Source organism: Panulirus ornatus, chromosome 3 (genome assembly GCF_036320965.1).
Source record: "Panulirus ornatus isolate Po-2019 chromosome 3, ASM3632096v1, whole genome shotgun sequence".
Lineage (NCBI taxonomy): Eukaryota > Metazoa > Arthropoda > Malacostraca > Decapoda > Palinuridae > Panulirus > Panulirus ornatus.
The window spans coordinates 2,674,960-2,700,379 of NC_092226.1; the positions used below are offsets into that span (position 1 = coordinate 2,674,960).

Below are 25,420 nucleotides of genomic sequence, written 5' to 3' on the forward strand. Positions count from 1 at the left end.
ACTGAACATAGAGGAGGGTGAAAGGTGTGCATTGAATAGAGTGAATTGGAACAATGTGGTATACCGGGGTCGATGTGCTGTCAATGGATGGAACCAGGGTATGTGAAGCGTCTGGGGTAAACCATGGAAAGTTTTGTGGGGCCTGTATGTGGAAAGGGAGCTGTGGTTTTGTTGCATTACACATGATAGCTAGAGACTGAGTATGGACGAATGTGGCCTTTGTTGTCTTTTCCTAGTGCGACCACGCTGGGGGGGGGGGTGCTATTTCATGTGTGGTGGGGTGGTGATGGGAATGGATGAAGGCAGCAAGTATGAATATGTACCTGTGTATATATTTGTATGTCTGTGTATGTATATGTATATATACATTGAAAGGTGTGGTATACCAGGGTTGACGTGCTGTCAGTGGATTGAACCAGGGCATGTGAAGCATCTGGGGTAAACCATGGAAAGTTTTATGGGGCCTTGATGCCGAAAGGGAGCTGTGGTTTCGGTGCATTATACATGACAGCTAGAGATGAGTGTGAACGAGTGTGGCCTTTGTTGTCTTTTCCTAGCGCTACCTCGTGCACATGCAGGGGAAGGGGTTGTCATGTCGTGTGGTGGGGTGGCATTGGGAATGAATAAAGGCAGCAAGTATGAATTATGTACATGTGTATATATGTATATGTTTGTGTATGTATATATATATGTACGTTGAAATGTATAAGTATGTATATGTGCATGTGTGGACGTGTATGTATATACATGTGTATGTGGGTGGGTTGGGCCTTTCTTTCGTCTGTTTCCTTGCGCTACCTCACTAACGTGGGAGACAGTGGCAAAGTATAATATATAGATACAAACAAATAACGTTGAAAGGTATAGGTATGTATATGTGTGTGTGCGGGCGTTTATGTTTATACATGTGTATGTGGGTGGGTTGGGCCATTCTTTCATCTGTTTCCTTGCACTACCTTACTAATGCGGGAGACGGCTGCTAAGTATAATAAGAAATGAAAATATATCAATCTAGATCTCTGACCCCCTTCCCCTCTAGGAATTTTCATGAAGTGGGTGGCCACAGTATAAGAGTCTTCACTTATCCCTTTCCTTTAGTGCTTCCTTCACATACCCCATCCCAAGCATACTTCCACCATTTCTCTCCCTCTATTACTCTTCCACTTTCGTTAATTTATGTGAAATAAAGTTATCTCTAAAAAATACAGATAGACAGTACTATGGGTGTAGTATAGTTATTTTACATATCATATGAATATATGGTTCATGAAATGCAATAATGTTCAAAGATTTATGACTATTTTTTGTAGATTTTAACTTTTAAATCTACTGGATCTTTTCCAGTGTCTCAGGAACAAACTTCTGCCATTTTTGAGGGTTTATGTCGTCTAGTAAAGGCTAATCCCTCAGAATGTACATCTCCTGAAAGAGTGGTTTTTGCTTACTTGTATGAACTGTATGCTTCCTGCTCCTTCTTGAAGGTAAGTTGTGGATATTATGTAGAATTAACAAAGTTTTGAATCATCCACAGGCCTATAACAGTCTTGTGTTGTAATTTCCTCAAGATATCTTGTTTTATGTGTAATTTTTATGTAGAGTATTTAATTTGAACAAGGAAAGATCTATTATCTTTGTTGTTTCACTAAGTGTAGCAGGTTAGATAGTGATCTTTTCTGTAATATCTTGAGTATTTGCTCTTTGACTTTGCAGCTCTATATCTATTGTTTGGGAAGTATGTATATTACATCCTCATAAGCTAATAATGTCATTTTTGCTATGGCATTGTTGTAAACATTGAGGTTAGGAGGCACTGCTAATGCAGGACAGGCTCAAAATTGGGAAAGGTTTTGAAATTCAGTGCCTCATGGGTGATACTTGAGTTTTCTGGAGTATCCAAGCCTCACCCCACCTTCTCATGCTGACCTTGTTATTACAATCTTAGTGATGGAACAGAAGGGGAGAGGCATTGCCTAACCCCATCACAGCAACAACAGTAGTATTTTTTAAATACAGACACTGGATACTGCTGGCTTGCTGGAGAAGGCAATCCAAACAAAGGATAAGTCACTGAAGCAGCCATTTATGATGTTTACTTTCTGGTCAGCATGGCCCTCTAGCATCTTTGGAAGGTTTCTAGTTTCTTTGATTTCAGGGAGAGATGTTGGTGAAATTCATGTAGTTTCTGAACACATTTTATTGGTGCTGTTTGATAGAAACCCATAATTTTTTGCAAAAACAGAGATGGTAAAAATTTAAGAATAAACCTATTCTTATGAAATGATGGAGAACCTCTATGGAATATTATCCTCTATATTAAGTCAGGACTCTTAAAGGTGTCCTTGGTCTTAGAAGATTATGCATGACAACATTTGGTTACTCATCCAAGGTCTTTTAAGCCTTTGTCAACAACAAAATTCCTTTTGGAATCAAAATCAAAGTTATACTTCTCTCACCATCTTGGGCTTTCTCTATAGCCCATGATGTCAGAAAGTGGTGTCTAATTTGGCTTTCTTAAGAAATGTCATGTTGCATATTACTTTTTTCCTTGAGAGAGAGAGGGGGTGGGGGCACCATTTTAAACCTTGACTGAGCAAGTTCTCTCTCAGATGCTCATAGGGTTATGCCTTCCATAGAGAAATAGTTTTCATCTTTATAAACCTTTATTTCTTACCCATGATTTTCTTAAGTAATTTTGATTGTGAGTATTTTGTTTCATGTCTTAAGCCTGTTTTGCTTAATGGTATTATTGATAACCAAAAGACTAGCTTTAGGTGAGGATGAGGATGTGTCCTTAATCCTGAATAGATATTATTTTACCATGTGGTAAAAGTAATCTCACTGTTAAGGATTAGATGATAATTCTCAAGAGTAGGTAGTAGTTGGTAGGCAGCCAGCTACCAGGGAGGTATATTACCAGTACTGCCCATCTGGGTATCAGGAGGGTTAGTAATGGCTGCATAGTGAACCAGCATTTCAGTGGTTGTCAGGTTGCACTCTGACCCAGGGAACTGTCTTTTCTTTCTGTCTCGCTCACATGTTATCTACTGGCACTCTGTCCAGAAACATACAATCTATCCTTGTCATACATAACACTTTACAACACTTAACTCATACAGCTCATTCTTTGTAACTAGATTTTCTTGTGGTGAGTGCTATGTACTAGCCCTGCCTTTTGGCAAAATGGTAGGAACAATAGATAGAAGTGGTAGGTAGAAACATTTGGGTAGGAGTTTTAGGTAGAAACATGAGGTAGAAGTGGTTGTTAAGAACATTGGGCAGGAACGTTAGATAGAAGTAGTCAGTAGGAACATTAGGTAGGAACCTCTACATACAGTATGCTAGACTTGCCCTCTGCCAGGGCCTGTTAAGGGTGAGGCACTAAAGGCTGTGAAGCGGCACCGGAGTCCACAAGTTATGGAGACTATTGCCTTGGCCACCCCATTGAGGGAGTTCCAGAAGGAAACAGGCATCAGAGATATAGATAGTCAGATAATTCTCAAGTATTAAGAGAGTGCCCTGGGTTTAGATAGGATAAGTTAAAGATATGTGTAGCCATCCTACATACCCATTATTTCTGCATAACTTGCATAAAGTAAGTTGGCAACAAATGAGCTGAGAGGCCCTGAGATGTGCTCTTATATAATGGTATGCTTTGATAAAATTTTGTCTTTAATAGTTATTGACCATAGATTGCTAGTCTTTGGTTACTTTATATATACATATATGTATATTGGAAAGGATCACAATTTTGCGTGTGATCAAGATATTCCTGTGAGTCCATGGGGAAAATGAAACACGAAAAGTTCCCAAGTGCACTTTCGTGTTATAATCACATCATCAGGGGAGACACAAGAGAGAAATATAACAGTCAGTTGATATACATCGAAGAGATGAAGCTAGGATGCCATTTGGTAAACGTGATAGTCCAAAACATACAACGAGCATTCATAAACTTATCATTTTACAAATCTTATCAACAATAAAGTTATCTAATTTGTATAGACCATCACTAATATTAAGATTATAATTCTTTGTGTATTTAATGATAGAAAATTCAATGATATTTCTCTTGGTAATAGAGTTAGAGTTGATAACTGAGATGGCGTTACTCCAGTCAATACAATGATCATAGTTTTTAACATGATTAAACAAGGCATTTGATTCTTGTCCGTTCTTAGGGCATTACGTATTTGCAGTCCAGAATTTATTGATGATGAGTTTGAGAAGATATATTCTATTGGACCCAAGTTAAAGTACCCTAGATCTTTCATTGATACATCCCTCATGTTAGCAAAGAAATCATTTCATAGAGTTGAGCCCAAACCTCCCATTGACACCAAGAATCTTTTAGTTCTCCCTTTTAATAATAATTTCACTTTGCTTCCCATGTTGCTTAAATCCTTTAATGTAAATGTTGCCTTTAGCAACAATAATACTATAAAGAATATCTTAATCAGGAATTCACCAGAAAATTCTCTTGGTTGCATCTATAAAGTGCCTTGTGGAAACTGATAAATTATATGTTGGTCAGACTGGTAAGGATTTTCTGTGAGACTTAAGCAACATAAATATAGTATAAGAATGGGAGAAGAATCAAATGCCTTGTTTAATCATGTTAAAAACTATGATCATTGTATTGACTGAAGTAACCCCATCTCAGTTATTAACTCTTAACTCTGTTACCAAGAGAAATATCATTGAATCTTCTATGATTAAATACACAAAGAATTATAATCTTAATATTAGTGATGGTCTATACAAATTAGATAACTTATTGTTCATTTTTTTTTTTTTTATGCTTTGTCGCTGTCTCCCGCATTTGCGAGGTAGCGCAAGGAAACAGACGAAAAAAATGGCCCAACCCACCCCCATACACATGTATATACATACACGTCCACACACGCAAATATACATACCTACACAGCTTTCCATGGTTTACCCCAGACGCTTCACATGCCCTGATTCAATCCACTGACAGCACGTCAACCCCGGTATACCACATCGATCCAATTCACTCTATTCCTTGCCCTCCTTTCACCCTCCTGCATGTTCAGGCCCCGATCAGACAAAATCATTTTCACTCCATCTTTCCACCTCCAATTTGGTCTCCCACTTCTCCTCGTTCCCTCCACCTCTGACACATATATCCTCTTGGTCAATCTTTCCTCACTCATTCTCTCCATGTGCCCAAACCATTTCAAAACACCCTCTTCTGCTCTCTCAACCACGCTCTTTTTATTTCCACACATCTCTCTTACCCTTACGTTACTTACTTACTCGATCAAACCACCTCACACCACATATTGTCCTCAAACATCTCATTTCCAGCACATCCACCCTCCTGCGCACAACTCTATCCATAGCCCATGCCTCGCAACCATACAACATTGCTGGAACCACTATTCCTTCAAACATACCCATTTTTGCTTTCCGAGATAATGTTCTCGACTTCCACACGTTCTTCAAGGCTCCCAGGATTTTCGCCCCCTCCCCCACCCGATGATCCACTTCCGCTTCCATGGTTCCATCCGCTGCCAGATCCACTCCCAGATATCTAAAACACTTTACTTCCTCCAGTTTTTCTCCATTCAAACTTACGTCCCAATTGACTTGACCCTCAACCCTACTGTACCCAATAATCTTGCTCTTATTCACATTTACTCTTAACTTTCTTCTTTCACACACTTTACCAAACTCAGTCACCAGCTTCTGCAGTTTCTCACATGAATCAGCCACCAGCACTGTATCATCAGCGAACAACAACTGACTCACTTCCCAAGCTCTCTCATCCACAACAGACTTCATACTTGCCCCTCTTTCCAAAACTCTTGCATTCACCTCCCTAACAACCCCATCCATAAACAAATTAAACAACCATGGAGACATCACACACCCCTGCCGCAAACCTACATTCACTGAGAACCAATCACTTTCCTCTCTTCCTACATGTACACATGCCTTACATCCTCGATAAAAACTTTTCACTGCTTCTAACAACTTGCCTCCCACACCATATATTGTTAATACCTTCCACAGAGCATCTCTATCAACTCTATCATATGCCTTCTCCAGATCCATAAATGCTACATACAAATCCATTTGCTTTTCTAAGTATTTCTCACATACATTCTTCAAAGCAAACACCTGATCCGCACATCCTCTACCACTTCTGAAACCACACTGCTCTTCCCCAATCTGATGCTCTGTACATGCCTTCACCCTCTCAATCAATACCCTCCCATATAATTTACCAGGAATACTCAACAAACTTATACCTCTGAAAATTGAGCACTCACTCTTATCCTCTTTGCCTTTGTACAATGGCACTATGCACGCATTCCGCCAATCCTCAGGCACCTCACCATGAGTCATACATACATTAGATAACCTTACCAACCAGTCAATAATACAGTCACCCCCTTTTTTTTTATAAATTCCACCGCAATACCATCCAAACCTGCTGCCTTGCCGGCTTTCATCTTCTGCAAAGCTATTATTGTTGATAAGATTTGTAAAATGATAAGTTCATGAATGCTCATTGTATGTTTTGGACAATCACATGTTTACCAAATGCTGTCCTAGCTTCGTCTCTTCGATGTATATCAACTGACTGTTATATTTCTCTCTTGTGTCTCCCCTGATGATGTGATTATTACACGAAAGTGCACTTGGGAACTTTTCATGTTTCATTTTCCCCGTGGACTCATAGGAATATAAATATATTCATTTATTTTGCTTTATCGCTGTCCCCGTGTTTACGAGGTAGTGCAAGGAAACAGACGAAAGAAATGGCCCAACCTACCCCCATACACATGTATATACATACACGTCCACACACGCAAATATACATACCTATACATCTCAATGTACACATATATATACACACACAGACATATACATATATACATATGTACATAATTCATACTGTCTGCTTTTATTTATTCCCATCGTCACCTGGCCACACATGGAATAACATCCCCCTCCCCCCTCATGTGTGCGGGCTAGCGCTAGGAAAAGACAAGAAAGACCTCATTCGTTCACACTCAGTCTCTAGCTGTCATGTAATGATGCCCGAAACCACAGCTCCCTTTCCACATCCAGGCCCCACAGAACTTTCCATGGTTTACCCCAGACGCTTCACATGCCCTGATTCAATCCATTGACAGCACGTCGACCCCGGTATACCACATCGATCCAGTTCACTCTATTCCTTGCCCGCCTTTCACCCTCCTGCATGTTCAGGCCCCAATCACTCAAAATCTTTTTCACGCCATCTTTCCACCTCCAATTTGGTCTCCCACTTCTCTTCGTTCCCTCCACCTCCTACACATATATCCTCTTGGTCAATCTTTCCTCACTCATTCTCTCCATGTGAACAAACCATTTCAAAACACCCTCTTCTGCTCTCTCAACCACGCTCTTTTTATTTCCACACATCTCTCTTACCCTTACATTACTTACTCGATCAAACCACCTCACACCACATATTGTCCTCAAACATCTCATTTCCAGCACATCCACCCTCCTGCGCACAGCTCTATCCATAGCCCACGCCTTGCAACCATACAACATTGTTGGAACCCCTATTCCTTCAAACATACCCATTTTTGCTTTCCGAGATAATGTTCTCGACTTCCAAACATTCTTCAAGGCTCCCAGGATTTTCGCCCCCTCCCCCACCCTATGATTCACTTCTGCTTCCATAGTTCCATCCGCTGCCAGATCCACTCCCAGATATCTAAAACACTTTACTTCCTCCAGTTTTTCTCCATTCAGACTCACCTTCCAATTGACTTGACCCTCAACCCTACTGTACCAAATAACCTTGCTCTAATTCACATTTACTCTTAACTTTCTTCTTTCACACACTTTACCAAACTCAGTCACCAGCTTCTGCAGTTTCTCACATGAATCAGTCACCAGCGCTGTATCATCAGCGAACAACAACTGACTCACTTCCCAAGCTCTCTCATCCCCAACAGACTACTTACTTGCCCCTCTTTCCAAAACTCTTGCATTCACCTCCCTAACAACACCATCCATAAACAAATTAAACAACCATGGAGACATCACATACCCCTGCCACAAACCTACATTCACTGAGAACCAATCACTTTCCTCTCTTCTACACGTACACATGCCTTACATCCTCGATAAAAACTTTTCACTGCTTCTAACAACTTGCCTCCCACACCATATATCCTTAGTACCTTCCACAGAGCATCTCTATCAACTCTATCATATGCCTTCACCAGATCCATAAATGCTACATACAAATCCATTTGTTTTTCTAAGTGTTTCTCATATACATTCTTCAAATCGTGGTTGAGAGAGCAGAAGAGGGTGTTTTGAAATGGTTTGGGCACATGGAGAGAATGAGTGAGGAAAGATTGACCAAGAGGATATATGTGTCGGAGGTGGAGGGAACGAGAAGTGGGAGACCAAATTGGAGGTGGAAAGATGGAGTAAAAAAGATTTTGTGTGATCGGGGCCTGAATATGCAGGAGGGTGAAAGGAGGGCAAGGAATAGAGTGAATTGGATCGATGTGGTATACTGGGGTTGATGTGCTGTCAGTGGATTGAATCAGGGCATGTGAAGCGTCTGGGGTAAACCATGGAAAGCTGTGTAGGTATGTATATTTGTATATATATATATTTTTCTTTCTTTCATACTATTCGCCATTTCCCGCGTCAGCAAGGTAGCGTTAAGAACAGAGGACTGGGTCTCTGAGGAAACATCCTCATCCAGCCCCCTTCTCTGTTCCTTCCTTTGGGAAAAAAAAAAAAAAAAGAGAGGGGAGGATTTCCAGCCCCCCGCTCCCTTCCCTTTTAGTCGCCTTGTACGACACACAGGGAATACGTGGGAAGTATTCTTTCTCCCCTATCCCCAGGGATAATATATATATATATATTTTTTTTTTTTTTTTTTTTGCTTTGTCGCTGTCTCCCGCGTTTGCGAGGTAGCGCAAGGAAACAGATGAAAGAAATGGCTCAACCCACCCCCATACTCATGTATATACATACGTCCACACACGCAAATATACATACCTACACAGCTTTCCATGGTTTACCCCAGACGCTTCACATGCCTTGATTTAATCCACTGACAGCACGTCAACCCCGGTATACCACATCGCTCCAATTCACTCTATTCCTTGCCCTCCTTTCACCCTCCTGCATGTTCAGGCCCCGGTCACACAAAATCTTTTTCACTCCATCTTTCCACCTCCAATTTGGTCTCCCTCTTCTCCTCGTTCCCTCCACCTCCGTCACATATATTCTCTTGGTCAATCTTTCCTCACTCATTCTCTCCATGTGCCCGAACCATTTCAAAACACCCTCTTCTGCTCTCTCAACCACGCTCTTTTTATTTCCACACATCTCTCTTACCCTTACGTTACTTACTCGATCAAACCACCTCACACCACACATTGTCCTCAAACATCTCATTTCCAGCACATCCATCCTCCTGCGCACAACTCTATCCATAGCCCACGCCTCGCAACCATACAACATTGTTGGAACCACTATTCCTTCAAACATACCTTCCATAGAGCATCTCTATCAACTCTATCATATGCCTTCTCCAGATCCATAAATGCTACATACAAATCCTTTTGCTTTTCTAAGTATTTCTCACATACATTTTTCAAAGCAAACACTTGATCCACACATCCTCTACCACTTCTGAAACCACACTGCTCTTCCCCAATTTGATGCTCTGTACATGCCTTCACCCTCTCAATCAATACCCTCCCATATAATTTACCAGGAATACTCAACAAACTTATTCCTCTGTAATTTGAGCACTCACTCTTATCCCCTTTGCCTTTGTACAATGGCACTATGCACGCATTCCGCCAATCCTCAGGCACCTCACCATGAGTCATACATACATTAAATAACCTTACCAACCAGTCAACAATACAGTCACCCCCTTTTTTAATAAATTCCACTGCAATACCATCCAAACCTGCTGCCTTGCCGGCTTTCATCTTCTGCAAAGCTTTTACTACCTGTTCTCTGTTTACCAAATCATTTTCCCTAACCCTCTCACTTTGCACACCACCTCGACCAAGACACCCTATATCTGCCACTCTATCATCAAACACATTCAACAAACCTTCAAAATACTCACTCCATCTGCTTCTCACATCACCACTACTTGTTATCACCTCCCCATTAGCGCGCTTCACAGAAGTTCCCATTTGCTCCCTTGTCTTACGCACTTTATTTACCTCCTTCCAGAGCATCTTTTTATTCTCCCTAAAATTTAATGATACTCTCTCACCCCAACTCTCATTCGCCCTCTTTTTCACCTCTTGCACCTTTCTCTTGACCTCCTGTCTCTTTCTTTTATACATCTCCCACTCAATTGCATTTTTTCTCTGCAAAAATCGTCCAAATACCTCTCTCTTCTCTTTCACTAATAATCTTACTTCTTCATCCCACCACTCACTACCCTTTCTAATCAACCCACCTCCCACTCTTCTCATGCCACAAGCATCTTTTGCGCAATCCATCACTGATTCCCTAAATACATCCCATTCCTCCCCCACTCCCCTTACTTCCATTGTTCTCACCTTTTTCCATTCTGTACTCATTCTCTCCTGGTACTTCCTCACACAAGTCTCCTTCCCAAGCTCACTTACTCTCACCACCCTCTTCACCCCAACATTCACTCTTCTTTTCTGAAAACCCATACAAATCTTCACCTTAGCCTCCACAAGATAATGATCAGACATCCCTCCAGTTTGAATGGAGAAAAACTGGAGGAAGTGAAGTGTTTTAGATATCTGGGAGTGGATTTGGCAGCGGATGGAACCATGGAAGCGGAAGTGGATCATAGGGTGGGGGAGGGGGCGAAAATTCTGGGGGCCTTGAAGAATGTGTGGAAGTCGAGAACATTATCTCGGAAAGCAAAAATGGATATGTTTGAAGGAATAGTGGTTCCAACAATGTTGTATGGTTGCGAGGCGTGGGCTATGGATAGAGTTGTGCGCAGGAGGATGGATGTGCTGGAAATGAGATGTTTGAGGACAATGTGTGGTGTGAGGTGGTTTGATCGAGTGAGTAACGTAAGGGTAAGAGAGATGTGTGGAAATAAAAAGAGCGTGGTTGAGAGAGCAGAAGAGGGTGTTTTGAAGTGGTTTGGACACATGGAGAGGATGAGTGAGGAAAGATTGACCAAGAGGATATATGTGTCGGAGGTGGAGGGAGCAAGGAGAAGAGGGAGACCAAATTGGAGGTGGAAAGATGGAGTGAAAAAGATTTTGTGTGATCAGGGCCTGAACATGCAGGAGGGTGAAAGGAGGGCAAGGAATAGAGTGAATTGGAGCGATGTGGTATACCGGGGTTGACGTGCTGTCAGTGGATTGAATCAAGGCATGTGAAGCGTCTGGGGTAAACCATGGAAAGCTGTGTAGGTATGTATATTTGCGTGTGTGGACGTATGTATATACATGTGTATGGGGGGGGGTTGCGCCATTTCTTTCGTCTGTTTCCTTGCGCTACCTCGCAAACGTGGGAGACAGCGACAAAGTATTAAAAAAAAAAAAAAAAAAAAAAAAATCCCTTTAGTTGCACCTCTCAGCACATTAACATCTAAAAGTCTCTCTTTCGCGCACCTGTCAATTAACACGTAATCCAATAACGCTCTCTGGCCATCTCTCCTACTTACATACGTATACTTATGTATATTTCGCTTTTTAAACCAGGTATTCCCAATCACCAGTCCTTTTTCAGCACATAAATCTACAAGCTCTTCACCATTTCCATTTACAACACTGAACACCCCATGTATACCAATTATTCCCTCAACTGCCACATTACTCACCTTTGCATTCAAATCACCCATCATTATAACCCGGTCTCGTGCATCAAAACCACTAACACACTCATTCAGCTGCTCCCAAAACACTTGCCTCTCATGATCTTTCTTCTCATGCCCAGGTGCATATGCACCAATAATCACCCATCTCTCCCCATTTATTTATTATTTTATTTTGCTTTGTCGGTCTCCCGCGTTAGCGAGGTAGCTAACCACAGGAAGGTGTATAATCTTATTATTATTAAACAACCCTACGACTATTCTATCAGTCATCCTGAGGTTCTAGCAGCTTCAAGGCTGAGCTACACTCAGCAGCAGGGACCGTATGGACTCCTCTTAAGTATGAAGTTCTTTGATGAGGTGGTACTCTTGTTTAGTCAAGTTATGAAAACACCACCTCACCAAAGGTGACTTCATTTATTTTGTTAAATGAAGAAGGTACAGCCTCACCAAAGGTGATTTTTTTCACCTGTGTAAACTCGAGCAGACAGGGTCTGGCAAAACCTAGCGTCCATTATGATCATCATAAAGCCCCAGTACCTCTTTTCCAGCTTCAAGGCTGTGCTGAAATCAGTAGCAGGGAAAGGATGGACTTCTTTGGAGTGAGTTCTCTGTTGAGACTGTACTTTGATGATCTAACCTTGTAGAAGGCAACTTTTCACATGCAGCATAACCACAAGCAGGTGGAGTCCAGTTAACACCTATATATATATGTATATATATTTTTATATATGTGAATAAGAGCAAGGTAATTAGGTACAGTAGGGTTGAGGGTCAAGTCAATTGGGAGGTAAGTTTGAATGGAGAAAAACTGGAGGAAGTAAAGTGTTTTAGATATCTGGGAGTGGATCTGGCAGCGGATGGAACCATGGAAGCGGAAGTGGATCATAGGGTGAGGGAGGGGGCGAAAATCCTGGGAGCCTTGAAGAATGTGTGGAAGTCGAGAACATTATCTCGGAAAGCAAAAATGGGTATGTTTGAAGGAATAGTGGTTCCAACAATGTTCTATGGTTGCGAGGCGTGGGCTATGGATAGAGTTGTGCGCAGGAGGGTGGATGTGCTGGAAATGAGATGTTTGAGGACAATGTGTGGTGTGAGATGGTTTGATCGAGTAAGTAACGTAAGGGTAAGAGAGATGTGTGGAAATAAAAAGAGCGTGGTTGAGAGAGCAGAAGAGGGTGTTTTGAAATGGTTTGGGCACATGGAGAGAATGAGTGAGGAAAGATTGACCAATGGGGTAAACCCAGGAAAGCTGTGTAGGTATGTATATTTGCGTGTGTGGACGTATGTATATTCATGTGTATGGGGGTGAGTTGGGTCATTTCTTTCGTCTGTTTCCTTGCGCTACCTCGCAAACGCGGGAGACAGTGACAAAGCAAAAAAAAAATATATATATATGTATATATATATATATATATATATATATATATATATATATATATATATATATATATATTTTTTTTTTTACACAGCTTTACATGGTTTACCCCAGACGCTTCACATGCCCTGATTCAATGCACTGACAACACGTCAACCCCGGTATACCACATCGCTCCAATTCACTCTATTCCTTGCCCTCCTTTCACCCTCCTGCATGTTCAGGCCCCGATCACACAAAATCTTTTTCACTCCATCTTTCCACCTCCAATTTGGTCTCCCTCTTCTCCTTGTTCCCTCCACCTCCAACACATATATCCTCTTGGTCAATCTTTCCTCACTCATCCTCTCCATGTGCCCAAACCATTTCAAAACACCCTCTTCTGCTCTCTCAACCACGCTCTTTTTATTTCCACACATCTCTCTTACCCTTACGTTACTCACTCGATCAAACCACCTCACACCACACATTGTCCTCAAACATCTCATTTCCAGCACATCCATCCTCCTGCGCACAACTCTATCCATAGCCCACGCCTCGCATCCATACAACATTGTTGGAACCACTATTCCTTCAAACATACCCATTTTTGCTTTCCGAGATAATGTTCTCGACTTCCACACACTCTTCAAGGCCCCCAGAATTTTCGCCCCCTCCCCCACCCTATGATCCACTTCCGCTTCCATGGTTCCATCCGCTGCCAGATCCACTCCCAGATATCTAAAACACTTCACTTCCTCCAGTTTTTCTCCATTCAAACTCACCTCCCAATTGACTTGACCCTCAACCCTACTGTACCTAATAACCTTGCTCTTATTCACATTTACTCTTAACTTTCTTCTTCCACACACTTTACCAAACTCAGTCACCAGCTTCTGCAGTTTCTCACATGAATCAGCCACCAGCGCTGTATCATCAGCGAACAACAACTAACTCACTTCCCGAGCTCTTTCATCCCCAACAGACTTCATACTTGCCCCTCTTTCCAAAACTCTTGCATTTACCTCCCTAACAACCCCATCCATAAACAAATTAAACAACCATGGAGACATCACACACCCCTGCTGCAAACCTACATTCACTGAGAACCAATCACTTTCCTCTCTTCCTACACGTACACATGCCTTACATCCTCGATAAAAACTTTTCACTGCTTCTAACAACTTTCCTCCCACACCATATATTCTTAATACCTTCCACAGAGCATCTCTATCAACTCTATCATATGCCTTCTCCAGATCCATAAATGCTACATACAAATCCATTTGCTTTTGTAAGTATTTCTCACATACATTCTTCAAAGCAAACACCTGATCCACACATCCTCTACCACTTCTGAAACCACACTGTTCTTCTCCAATCTGATGCTCTGTACATGCCTTCACCCTCTCAATCAATACCCTCCCATATAATTTACCAGGAATACTCAACAAACTTATACCTCTGTAATTTGAGCACTCACTCTTATCCCCTTTGCCTTTGTACAATGGCACTATGCACGCATTCCGCCAATCCTCAGGCACCTCACCATGATTCATTTATTATATTATTTATTATACTTTGTCGCTGTCTCCCGCGTTTGCGAGGTAGCGCAAGGAAACAGACGAAAGAAATGGCCCAACCCCCCCATACACATGTATATACATACGTCCACACACGCAAATATACATACCTACACAGCTTTCCATGGTTTACCCCAGACGCTTCACATGCCTTGATTCAATCCACTGACAGCACGTCAACCCCGGTATACCACATCGCTCCAATTCACTCTATTCCTTGCCCTCCTTTCACCCTCCTGCATGTTCAGGCCCCGATCACACAAAATCTTTTTCACTCCATCTTTCCACCTCCAATTTGGTCTCCCTCTTCTCCTCGTTCCCTCCACCTCCGACACATATATCCTCTTGGTCAATCTTTCCTCACTCATTCTCTCCATGTGCCCAAACCACTTCAAAACACCCTCTTCTGCTCTCTCAACCACGCTCTTTTTATTTCCACACATCTCTCTTACCCTTACGTTACTCACTCGATCAAACCACCTCACACCACACATTGTCCTCAAACATCTCATTTCCAGCACATCCATCCTCCTGCGCACAACTCTATCCATAGCCCACGCCTCGCAACCATACAACATTGTTGGAACCACTATTCCTTCAAACATACCCATTTTTGCTTTCCGAGATAATGTTCTCGACTTCCACACATTCTTCAAGGCCCCCAGAATTTTCGCCCCCTCCCCCACCCTATGATCCACTTCCGCTTCCATGGTTCCATCCGCTGCCAGATCCACTCCCAGATATCTAAAACACTTCACTTCCTCCAGTTTTTCTCCATTCAAACTCACCTCCCAATTGACTTGACCCTCAACCCTACTGTACCTAATAACCTTGCTCTTATTCACATTTACTCTTAACTTTCTTCTTCCACACACTTTACCAAACTCAGTCACCAGCTTCTGCAGTTTCTCACATGAATCAGCCACCAGCGCTGTATCATCAGCGAACAACAACTGACTCACTTCCCAAGCTCTCTCATCCCCATCAGACTTCATACTTGCCCCTCTTTCCAAAACTCTTGCATTTACCTCCCTAACAACCCCATCCATAAACAAATTAAACAACCATGGAGACATCACACACCCCTGCTGCAAACCTACATTCACTGAGAACCAATCACTTTCCTCTCTTCCTACACGTACACATGCCTTACATCCTCGATAAAAACTTTTCACTGCTTCTAACAACTTTCCTCCCACACCATATATTCTTAATACCTTTCACAGAGCATCACTATCAACTCTATCATATTCCCTCTCCAGATCCATAAATGCTACATACAAATCCATTTGTTTTTCTAAGTATTTCTCACATACATTCTTCAAAGCAAACACCTGATCCACACATCCTCTACCACTTCTGAAACCACACTGCTCTTCCCCAATCTGATGCTCTGTACATGCCTTCACCCTCTCAATCAATACCTTCACACATATATATATATATATATATATATATATATATATATATATATATATATATATATATATAATGTAAATGTGAATAAGAGCAAGGTTATTAGGTACAGTAGGGTTGAGGGTCAAGTCAATTAGGAGGTGAGTTTGAATGGAGAAAAACTGGAGGAAGTGAAGTGTTTTAGATATCTGGGAGTGGATCTGGCAGCGGATGGAACCATGGAAGCGGAAGTGGATCATAGGGTGGGGGAGGGGGCGAAAATTCTGGGGGCCTTGAAGAATGTGTGGAAGTCGAGAACATTATCTCGGAAAGCAAAAATGGGTATGTTTGAAGGAATAGTGGTTCCAACAATGTTGTATGGTTGCGAGGCGTGGGCTATGGATAGAGTTGTGCGCAGGAGGATGGATGTGCTGGAAATGAGATGTTTGAGGACAATGTGTGGTGTGAGGTGGTTTGATCGAGTGAGTAACGTAAGGGTAAGAGAGATGGGTGGAAATAAAAAGAGCGTGGTTGAGAGAGCAGAAGAGGGTGTTTTGAAGTGGTTTGGGCACATGGAGGGAATGAGTGAGGAAAGATTGACCAAGAGGATATATGTGTCGGAGGTGGAGGGAACGAGGAGAAGAGGGAGACCAAATTGGAGGTGGAAAGATGGAGTGAAAAACATTTTGTGTGATCGGGGCCTGAACATGCAGGAGGGTGAAAGGAGGGCAAGGAATAGAGTGAATTGGAGCGATGTGGTATACCGGGGTTGACGTGCTGTCAGTGGATTGAATCAAGGCATGTGAAGCGTCTGGGGTAAACCATGGAAAGCTGTGTAGGTATGTATATTTGCGTGTGTGGACGTATGTATATACATGTGTATGGGGGGGGTTGGGCCATTTCTTTCGTCTGTTTCCTTGCGCTACCTCGCAAACGCGGGAGACAGCGACAAAGTAAAAAAAAAAAAAAAAATTATATATATATATATATATATATATATATATATATATATATATATATATATATATATATATATATATATATATATATCCCTGGGGATAGGGGAGAAAGAATACTTCCCACGTATTCCCTGCGTGTCGTAGAAGGCGACTAAAAGGGGAGGGAGCGGGGGGCTGGAAATCCTCCCCTCTCGTTTCTTTTTTTTTTTTTTTTAATTTTCCAAAAGAAGGAACAGAGAATTCGGCCAGGTGAGGGTATTCCCTCAAAGGCCCAGTCCTCTGTTCTTAACGCTACCTCGTTAATGCGGGAAATGGCGAATAGTTTGAAAGAAAAAGAAAAAATATATATATATATATATATATATATATATATATATATATATATATATAAAGTTTGGTAAAGTGTGTGGAAGAAGAAAGTTAAGAGTAAATGTGAATAAGAGCAAGGTTATTAGGTACAGTAGGGTTGAGGGTCAAGTCAATTGGGAGGTGAGTTTGAATGGAGAAAAACTGGAGGAAGTGAAGTGTTTTAGACATCTGGGAGTGGATCTGGCAGCGGATGGAACCATGGAAGCGGAAGTGGATCATAGGGTGGGGGAGGGGGCGAAAATTCTGGGGGCCTTGAAGAGTGTGTGGAAGTCGAGAACATTATCTCGGAAAGCAAAAATGGGTATGTTTGAAGGAATAGTGGTTCCAACAATGTTGTATGGTTGCGAGGCGTGGGCTATGGATAGAGTTGTGCGCAGGAGGATGGATGTGCTGGAAATGAGATGTTTGAGGACAATGTGTGGTGTGAGGTGGTTTGATCGAGTGAGTAACGTAAGGGTAAGAGAGATGTGTGGAAATAAAAAGAGCGTGGTTGAGAGAGCATAAGAGGGTGTTTTGAAGTGTTTGGGCACATGGAGAGGATGAGTGAGGAAAGATTGACCAAGAGGATATATGTGTCGAAGGTGGAGGGAACAAGGAGAAGAGGGAGACCAAATTGGAGGTGGAAAGATGGAGTGAAAAAGATTTTGTGTGATCGGGGCTTGAACATGCAGGAGGGTGAAAGGAGGGCAAGGAATAGAGTGAGTTGGAGCGGTGTGGTGTACCGGGGTTGACGTGCTGTCAGTGGATTGAATCAAGGCATGTGAAGCGTCTGGGGTAAGCTATGGAAAGCTGTGTAGGTATGTATATTTGCGTGTGTGGACGTATGTATATACATGTGTATGGGGGGGGTTGGGCCATTTCTTTCGTCTGTTTCCTTGCGCTACCTCGCAAACGCGGGAGACAGCGACAAAGTATAATAAAAAATAATAATAAATATATATATATATATATATATATATATATATATATATATATATATATATATATATATATATATGGGATGTATTTAGGGAATCAGTGATGGATTGCGCAAAAGATGCTTGTGGCATGAGAAGAGTGGGAGGTGGGTTGATTAGAAAGGGTAGTGAGTGGTGGGATGAAGAAGTAAGAGTATTAGTGAAAGAGAAGAGAGAGGCATTTGGACGATTTTTGCAGGGAAAAAATGCAATTGAGTGGGAGATGTATAAAAGAAAGAGACAGGAGGTCAAGAGAAAGGTGCAAGAGGTGAAAAAAAAGGGCAAATGAGAGTTGGGGTGAGAGAGTATCATTAAATTTTAGGGAGAATAAAAAGATGTTCTGGAAGGAGGTAAATAAAGTGCGTAAGACAAGGGAGCAAATGGGAACTTCGGTGAAGGGCGCAAGTGGGGAGGTGATAACAAGTAGTGGTGATGTGAGAAGGAGATGGAGTGAGTATTTTGAAGGTTTGTTGAATGTGTTTGATGATAGAGTGGCAGATATAGGGTGTTTTGGTCGAGGTGGTGTGCAAAGTGAGAGGGCTAGGGAAAATGATTTGGTAAACAGAGAAGAGGTAGTGAAAGCTTTGCGGAAGATGAAAGCCGGCAAGGCAGCAGGTTTGGATGGTATTGGAGTGGAATTTATCAAAAAAGGGGGTGACTGTATTGTTGACTGGTTGGTAAGGTTATTTAATGTATGTATGACTCATGGTGAGGTGCCTGAGGATTGGCGGAATGCGTGCATAGTGCCATTGTACAAAGGCAAAGGGGATAAGAGTGAGTGCTCAAATTACAGAGGTATAAGTTTGTTGAGTATTTCTGGTAAATTATATGGGAGGGTATTGATTGAGAGGGTGAAGGCATGTACAGAGCATCAGATTGGGGAAGAGCAGTGTGGTTTCAGAAGTGGTAGAGGATGTGTGGATCAGGTGTTTGCTTTGAAGAATGTATGTGAGAAATACTTAGAAAAGCAAATGGATTTGTATGTAGCATTTATGGATCTGGAGAAGGCATATGATAGAGTTGATAGAGATGCTCTGTGGAAGGTATTAAGAATATATGGTGTGGGAGGAAAGTTGTTAGAAGCAGTGAAAAGTTTTTATCGAGGATGTAAGGCATGTGTACGTGTAGGAAGAGAGGAAAGTGATTGGTTCTCAGTGAATGTAGGTTTGCGGCAGGGGTGTGTGATGTCTCCATGGTTGTTTAATTTGTTTATGGATGGGGTTGTTAGGGAGGTAAATGCAAGAGTTTTGGAAAGAGGGGCAAGTATGAAGTCTGTTGGGGATGAGAGAGCTTGGGAAGTGAGTCAGTTGTTGTTTGCTGATGATACAGCGCTGGTGGCTGATTCATGTGAGAAACTGCAGAAGCTGGTGACTGAGTTTGGAAAAGTGTGTGAAAGAAGAAAGTTAAGAGTAAATGTGAATAAGAGCAAGGTTATTAGGTACAGTAGGGTTGAGGGTCAAGTCAATTGGGAGGTGAGTTTGAATGGAGAAAAACTGGAGGAAGTGAAGTGTTTTAGATATCTGGGAGTGGATCTGGCAGCGGATGGAACCATGGAAGCGGAAGTGGATCATAGGGTGGGGGAGGGGCGAAAATCCTGGGGGCCTTGAAGAATGTGTGGAAGTCGAGAACATTATCTCGGAAAGCAAAAATGGGTATGTTTGAAGGAATAGTGATTCCAACAATGTTGTATGGTTGCGAGGCGTTGCTATCGATAGAGTTGTGCGCAGGAGGATGGATGTGCTGGAAATGAGATGTTTGAGGACAATGTGTGGTGTGAGGTGGTTTGATCGAGTGAGTAACGTAAGGGTAAGAGAGATGTGTGGAAATAAAAAGAGCGTGGTTGAGAGAGCAGAAGAGGGTGTTTTGAAGTGGTTTGGGCACATGGAGAGGATGAGTGAGGAAAGATTGACCAAGAGGATATATGTGTCAGAGGTGGAGGGAACAAGGAGAAGAGGGAGACCAAATTGGAGGTGGAAAGATGGAGTGAAAAATATTTTGTGTGATCGGGGCCTGAGCATGCAGGAGGGTGAAAGGAGAGCAAGGAATAGAGTGAATTGGAGCGATGTGGTATACCGGGGTTGACGTGCTGTCAATGGATTGAAGCAGGGCATGTGAAGCGTCTGGGGTAAACCATGGAAAGCTGTGTAGGTATGTATATTTGCGTGTGTGGACGTATGTATATACATGTGTATGGGGGGGGTTGGGCCATTTCTTTCGTCTGTTTCCTTGCGCTACCTCGCAGACGCGGGAGACGGCGACAAAGTATAATAAATATAAATAAAATATATATATATATATATATATATATATTTTTTTTTTATTCTTTGTCGCTGTCTCCCGCGTTTGCGAGGTAGCGCAAGGAAACAGACGAAAGAAATGGCCAAACCCCCCCCCATACACATGTATATACATACGTCCACACACGCAAATATACATACCTACACAGCTTTCCATGGTTTACCCCAGACGCTTCACATGCCTTGATTCAATCCGCTGACAGCACGTCAACCCCGGTATACCACATCGCTCCAATTCACTCTATGCCTTGCCCTCCTTTCTCCCTCCTGCATGTTCAGGCCCCGATCACACAAAATCTTTTTCACTCCATCTTTCCACCTCCAATTTGGTCTCCCTCTTCTCCTTGCTCCCTCCACCTCCGACACATATATCCTCTTGGTCAATCTTTCCTCACTCATCCTCTCCATGTGCCCAAACCACTTCAAAACACCCTCTTCTGCTCTCTCAACCACGCTCTTTTATTTCCACACATCTCTCTTACCCTTACGTTACTCACTCGATCAAACCACCTCACACCACACATTGTCCTCAAACATCTCATTTCCAGCACATCCATCCTCCTGCGCACAATTCTATCCATAGCCCACGCCTCGCAACCATACAACATTGTTGGAACCACTATTCCTTCAAACATACCCATTTTTGCTTTCCGAGATAATGTTCTCGACTTCCACACATTCTTCAAGGCCCCCAGAATTTTCGCCCCCTCCCCCACCCTATGATCCACTTCCGCTTCCATGGTTCCATCCGCTGCCAGATCCACTCCCAGATATCTAAAACACTTCACTTCCTCCAGTTTTTCTCCATTCAAACTCACCTCCCAATTGACTTGACCCTCAACCCTACTGTACCTAATAACCTTGCTCTTATTCACATTTACTCTTAACTTTCTTCTTCCACACACTTTACCAAACTCAGTCACCAGCTTCTGCAGTTTCTCACATGAATCAGCCACCAGCGCTGTATCATCAGCGAACAACAACTGACTCACTTCCCAAGCTCTCTCATCCCCAACAGACTTCATACTTGCCCCTCTTTCCAAAACTCTTGCATTTACCTCCCTAACAACCCCATCCATAAACAAATTAAACAACCATGGAGGCATCACACATCCCTGCTGCAAACCTACATTCATATATATATATATATATATATATATATATATATATATATATATATATATATATATATATATATATATATATATATATATATATATATCTTTTTTCTTTTCTTTCAAACTATTCGACATTTCCCGCATTAGCGAGGTAGCGTTAAGAACAGAGGACTGGGCCTTTGAGGGAATACCCTCACCTGGCCCAATTCTCTGTTCCTTCTTTTAGAAAAAAAAAAAAAAAAAAAAAAAAAAAATTGGAGGTGGAAAGATGGAGTGAAAAAGATTTTGTGTGATCGGGGCCTGAACATGCAGGAGGGTGAAAGGAGGGCAAGGAATAGAGTGAATTGGAGCGATGTGGTATACCGGGATTGACATGCTGTCAGTGGATTGAATCAAGGCATGTGAAGCGTCTGGGGTAAACCATGGAAAGCTGTGTAGGTATGTATATTTGCGTGTGTGGACGTATATATATACATGTGTATGGGGGGAGTTGGGCCATTTCTTTCGTCTGTCTCCTTGCGCTACCTCGCAAACGCGTGAGACAGCGACAAAGTATAAAAAAAAAAAAAAAAATAATATATCAGGGATACTGCCTTTTTATTTTGATTATTACATAGTATGAATTATGTAGTATGTGGTCTAACAGACACCTGGACAGGACTTTATGCCATATTATCTTCTATTCACTCTGATAGTGCTATGAGCAAGGATTCTTAATTTTACTACCTTTTTTTTTTTTTTTTTGTATGGCTGAACAGGTATATTATCAAAGATGTTTTACAATAAAGAAATTTGAGACTAGTGGAAGGGATTCTGTTTTTCAAATTAAGGTTAAATCTAATTTAATTTATTCTGAATCATTACCAGAGGTGGGATTACTGAATAGAATATTGATTAATTGATATGTTTTAAACCAAACCAAATGTGATCAATAATTAGGATTAAAGTCATAACCTTTTGGTAAAGGCAATTTAGATGTATTTAAACTAATTTTTGCTTTATACGTTTTCAGTCAAAGCATCATGAGTTGCTGTCAGTGGTTTACCCAAAAATCAAGCAAGCTTTATATGCAAGCATTGCAGCAGCACAGGGAACTTATCGGTGGTCTCTCCAGTTTATGGATGAGTACATAAAAAACCCAAAGTATGTATTAAAATGTTTGTTTTGACAGTTAGGTGTATGGGTTTTACACACACACACTCACACATATTTCCTTTTCTTTTTTATCTTACGTGTTTGCCATTTCCAGTTTTGGTGAGGTAGCATCAGAAGCAGATGAAGAAATAGCCTAATTTGCTTATATCCACTCTTTAGCTATCATGTGTATGCACCAAATTCAGAGTCAGCTATCCACAACCAGGCCTCACAAGACATTTCTGTGGTCTGCCCTGATTATTTAATATGCCTTGGTTCATTCCATTGATAGCACATCACCCCCTGTGTACCACAACACAACAATTCACTCTGTCCTCTATATTTGATGTTTAGTCTGATTGAGCAATTTCTAAGATTTTCAGTAACAGTTGGACTGGTGAGATATCAGTTTTCAAATTGAATGCACAAAGTGTTGCTACTCTCAGCAAAACAAAAGTGTAGAATGATGTACTTATAAAGTATATCCAAGCAACAAATCATATGAGTGGCTCTCACAGAAACAGAGAAAATTTTTGTCATTATACTTTGTCGCTGTCTCCCGCGTTAGTGAGGTAGTGCAAGTAAACAGATGAAAGAATGGCCCCAAAACACCTACATACACATGTATATACATAAACGCCCACACATGCACATATACATTTCACTGTATACATACATATACATACACAGACATATACATATATATACACATGTACATATCATCCATCCACCCCCCCCACCACCACCACCACACATGAAATGGCACCTCACCCCCTCTTGCATGCATGCAATGTAGCGCTGGGAAAAGACAACAAAGGCTGCATTTGTTCACACTCAGTCTAGCTGTCATGTAATAATGCACCAAAACCACAGCTCCCTTTCCACATCCAGGTCCCACAATACTTTCCATGGTTTACCCTAGACGCTTCACATGCCCTGGTTCAATCCATTGACAGCACATTGACCCCAGTATACCACATTGTTCCAATTCACTCTATTCCTTGCATGCCTTTCACCCTCCTGAATGTTCAGATCCTGATCACTCAGAATCTTTTTCTCTCCATCCTTCCACCCCCATTTTGGTCTCCCACTTCTCCTCGTTCCCTACACCTCTGACACATATATTCTCTTTGTCAATATTTCCTCACTCATTCTCACCTTGTGACCAAACCATTTCATTACAGCCTCTTCTGCTCTCTCAACCATACTCTTTTTATTACCACACATCTCTCTTACCCTTTCATTACTTATTCAATCAAACCACCTCACACCACATATTGTCCTCAAACATTTCATTTCCAACACATCCAGCCTCTTCATCACAACCTTATCTATAGCCCACGCCTCGCAACCACATAACATTGTTGGAACCACTATTCCTTCAAACATACCCATTTTTGCTCCGAGATAACATTCTCACCTTCCACACACATTCTTCAATGCTCCCAGAACCTTTGCCCCCTCCCCCACCGTGACACATCCACTTCCATGGTTCCATCCACTGCCAAATCCACTCCCAGATATCTAAAACACTTCACTTCTTCCTGTTTTTCTCCTTTCAAACTTACCTTCCAATTGATTTGTTCCTCAACCCTGCTGAACCTAATAACCTTGCTCTTATTCGCATTTATGCTCAACTTTCTTCTTTCACACACTTTACCAAACTCAGTCACCAGCTTCTGCAGTTTCTCACCTGAATCGCCACCAGCGCTGTATCATCAGCGAACAGCAACTGACTCACTTCCCAAGCCCCCTCATCCACAACAGACTGCATATTTGCCCCTCCCTCGAAAACTCTTTCATTCACCTCCCTAAAAACCCCATCCCTGAACAAATTAAACAACCATGGAGACATCACGCAACCCTGTTGCAAACCAACATTCATTGGGAACGAATCACTTTCCTCTCCTCCTACTCTTACACATGTCTTACATCCTTAAATTTTAGCTGGTGAAATATGTACAACCTGGTGACAACACTGACATCAGTTTAGTAAAAGATATTCCCTGGATTAGATCTGTATGTGAGCTAAGTATATCATTGCCATTCTTACTGTTATGGGAGACCAGCTTGAGACCTTTAGACTGCCTGAACCAAGAAATCAGTGGACAATAAATGTAAGTAACATAATTGGTCCAAATTAGTCCAGCCAGCTGACCAGTAAAGACGTTTATGTTATACCTGCTTATCACTCACCAGAATTGATCATTTTACCCTTCTTTTCAATTTGATATTAGCCATAAAGGATGTAAATAAGGAGACTCAAGAACAGGCAATTGTGACAAGCTCCATCACTCACCAGAATTGATCATTTTACCCTTCTTTTCAATTTGATATTAGCCAGAAAGGATGTAAATAAGGAGACTCAAGAACAGGTAGTTGTGACAAGCTCCACAAAAAGGAAGCTTTAGTAAGGGATGAA

At 41.8% G+C, this 25,420-nt stretch overlaps 1 protein-coding gene across 2 annotated transcripts in view; it reads left to right on the forward strand.

Annotated features, from left to right (window-relative positions):
- Positions 1-25,420, forward strand: part of LOC139760017 (mediator of RNA polymerase II transcription subunit 12-like protein) — a 456,094-nt gene that overhangs the window by 279,271 nt on the left and 151,403 nt on the right. For both annotated transcript variants that reach the window (XM_071682758.1, XM_071682766.1), the window contains exons 19-20: positions 1,345-1,481; positions 22,877-23,007. In XM_071682758.1, coding sequence (XP_071538859.1) covers positions 1,345-1,481; positions 22,877-23,007 — 268 coding nt within the window. The remainder of the gene's footprint in view (positions 1-1,344; positions 1,482-22,876; positions 23,008-25,420) is intronic.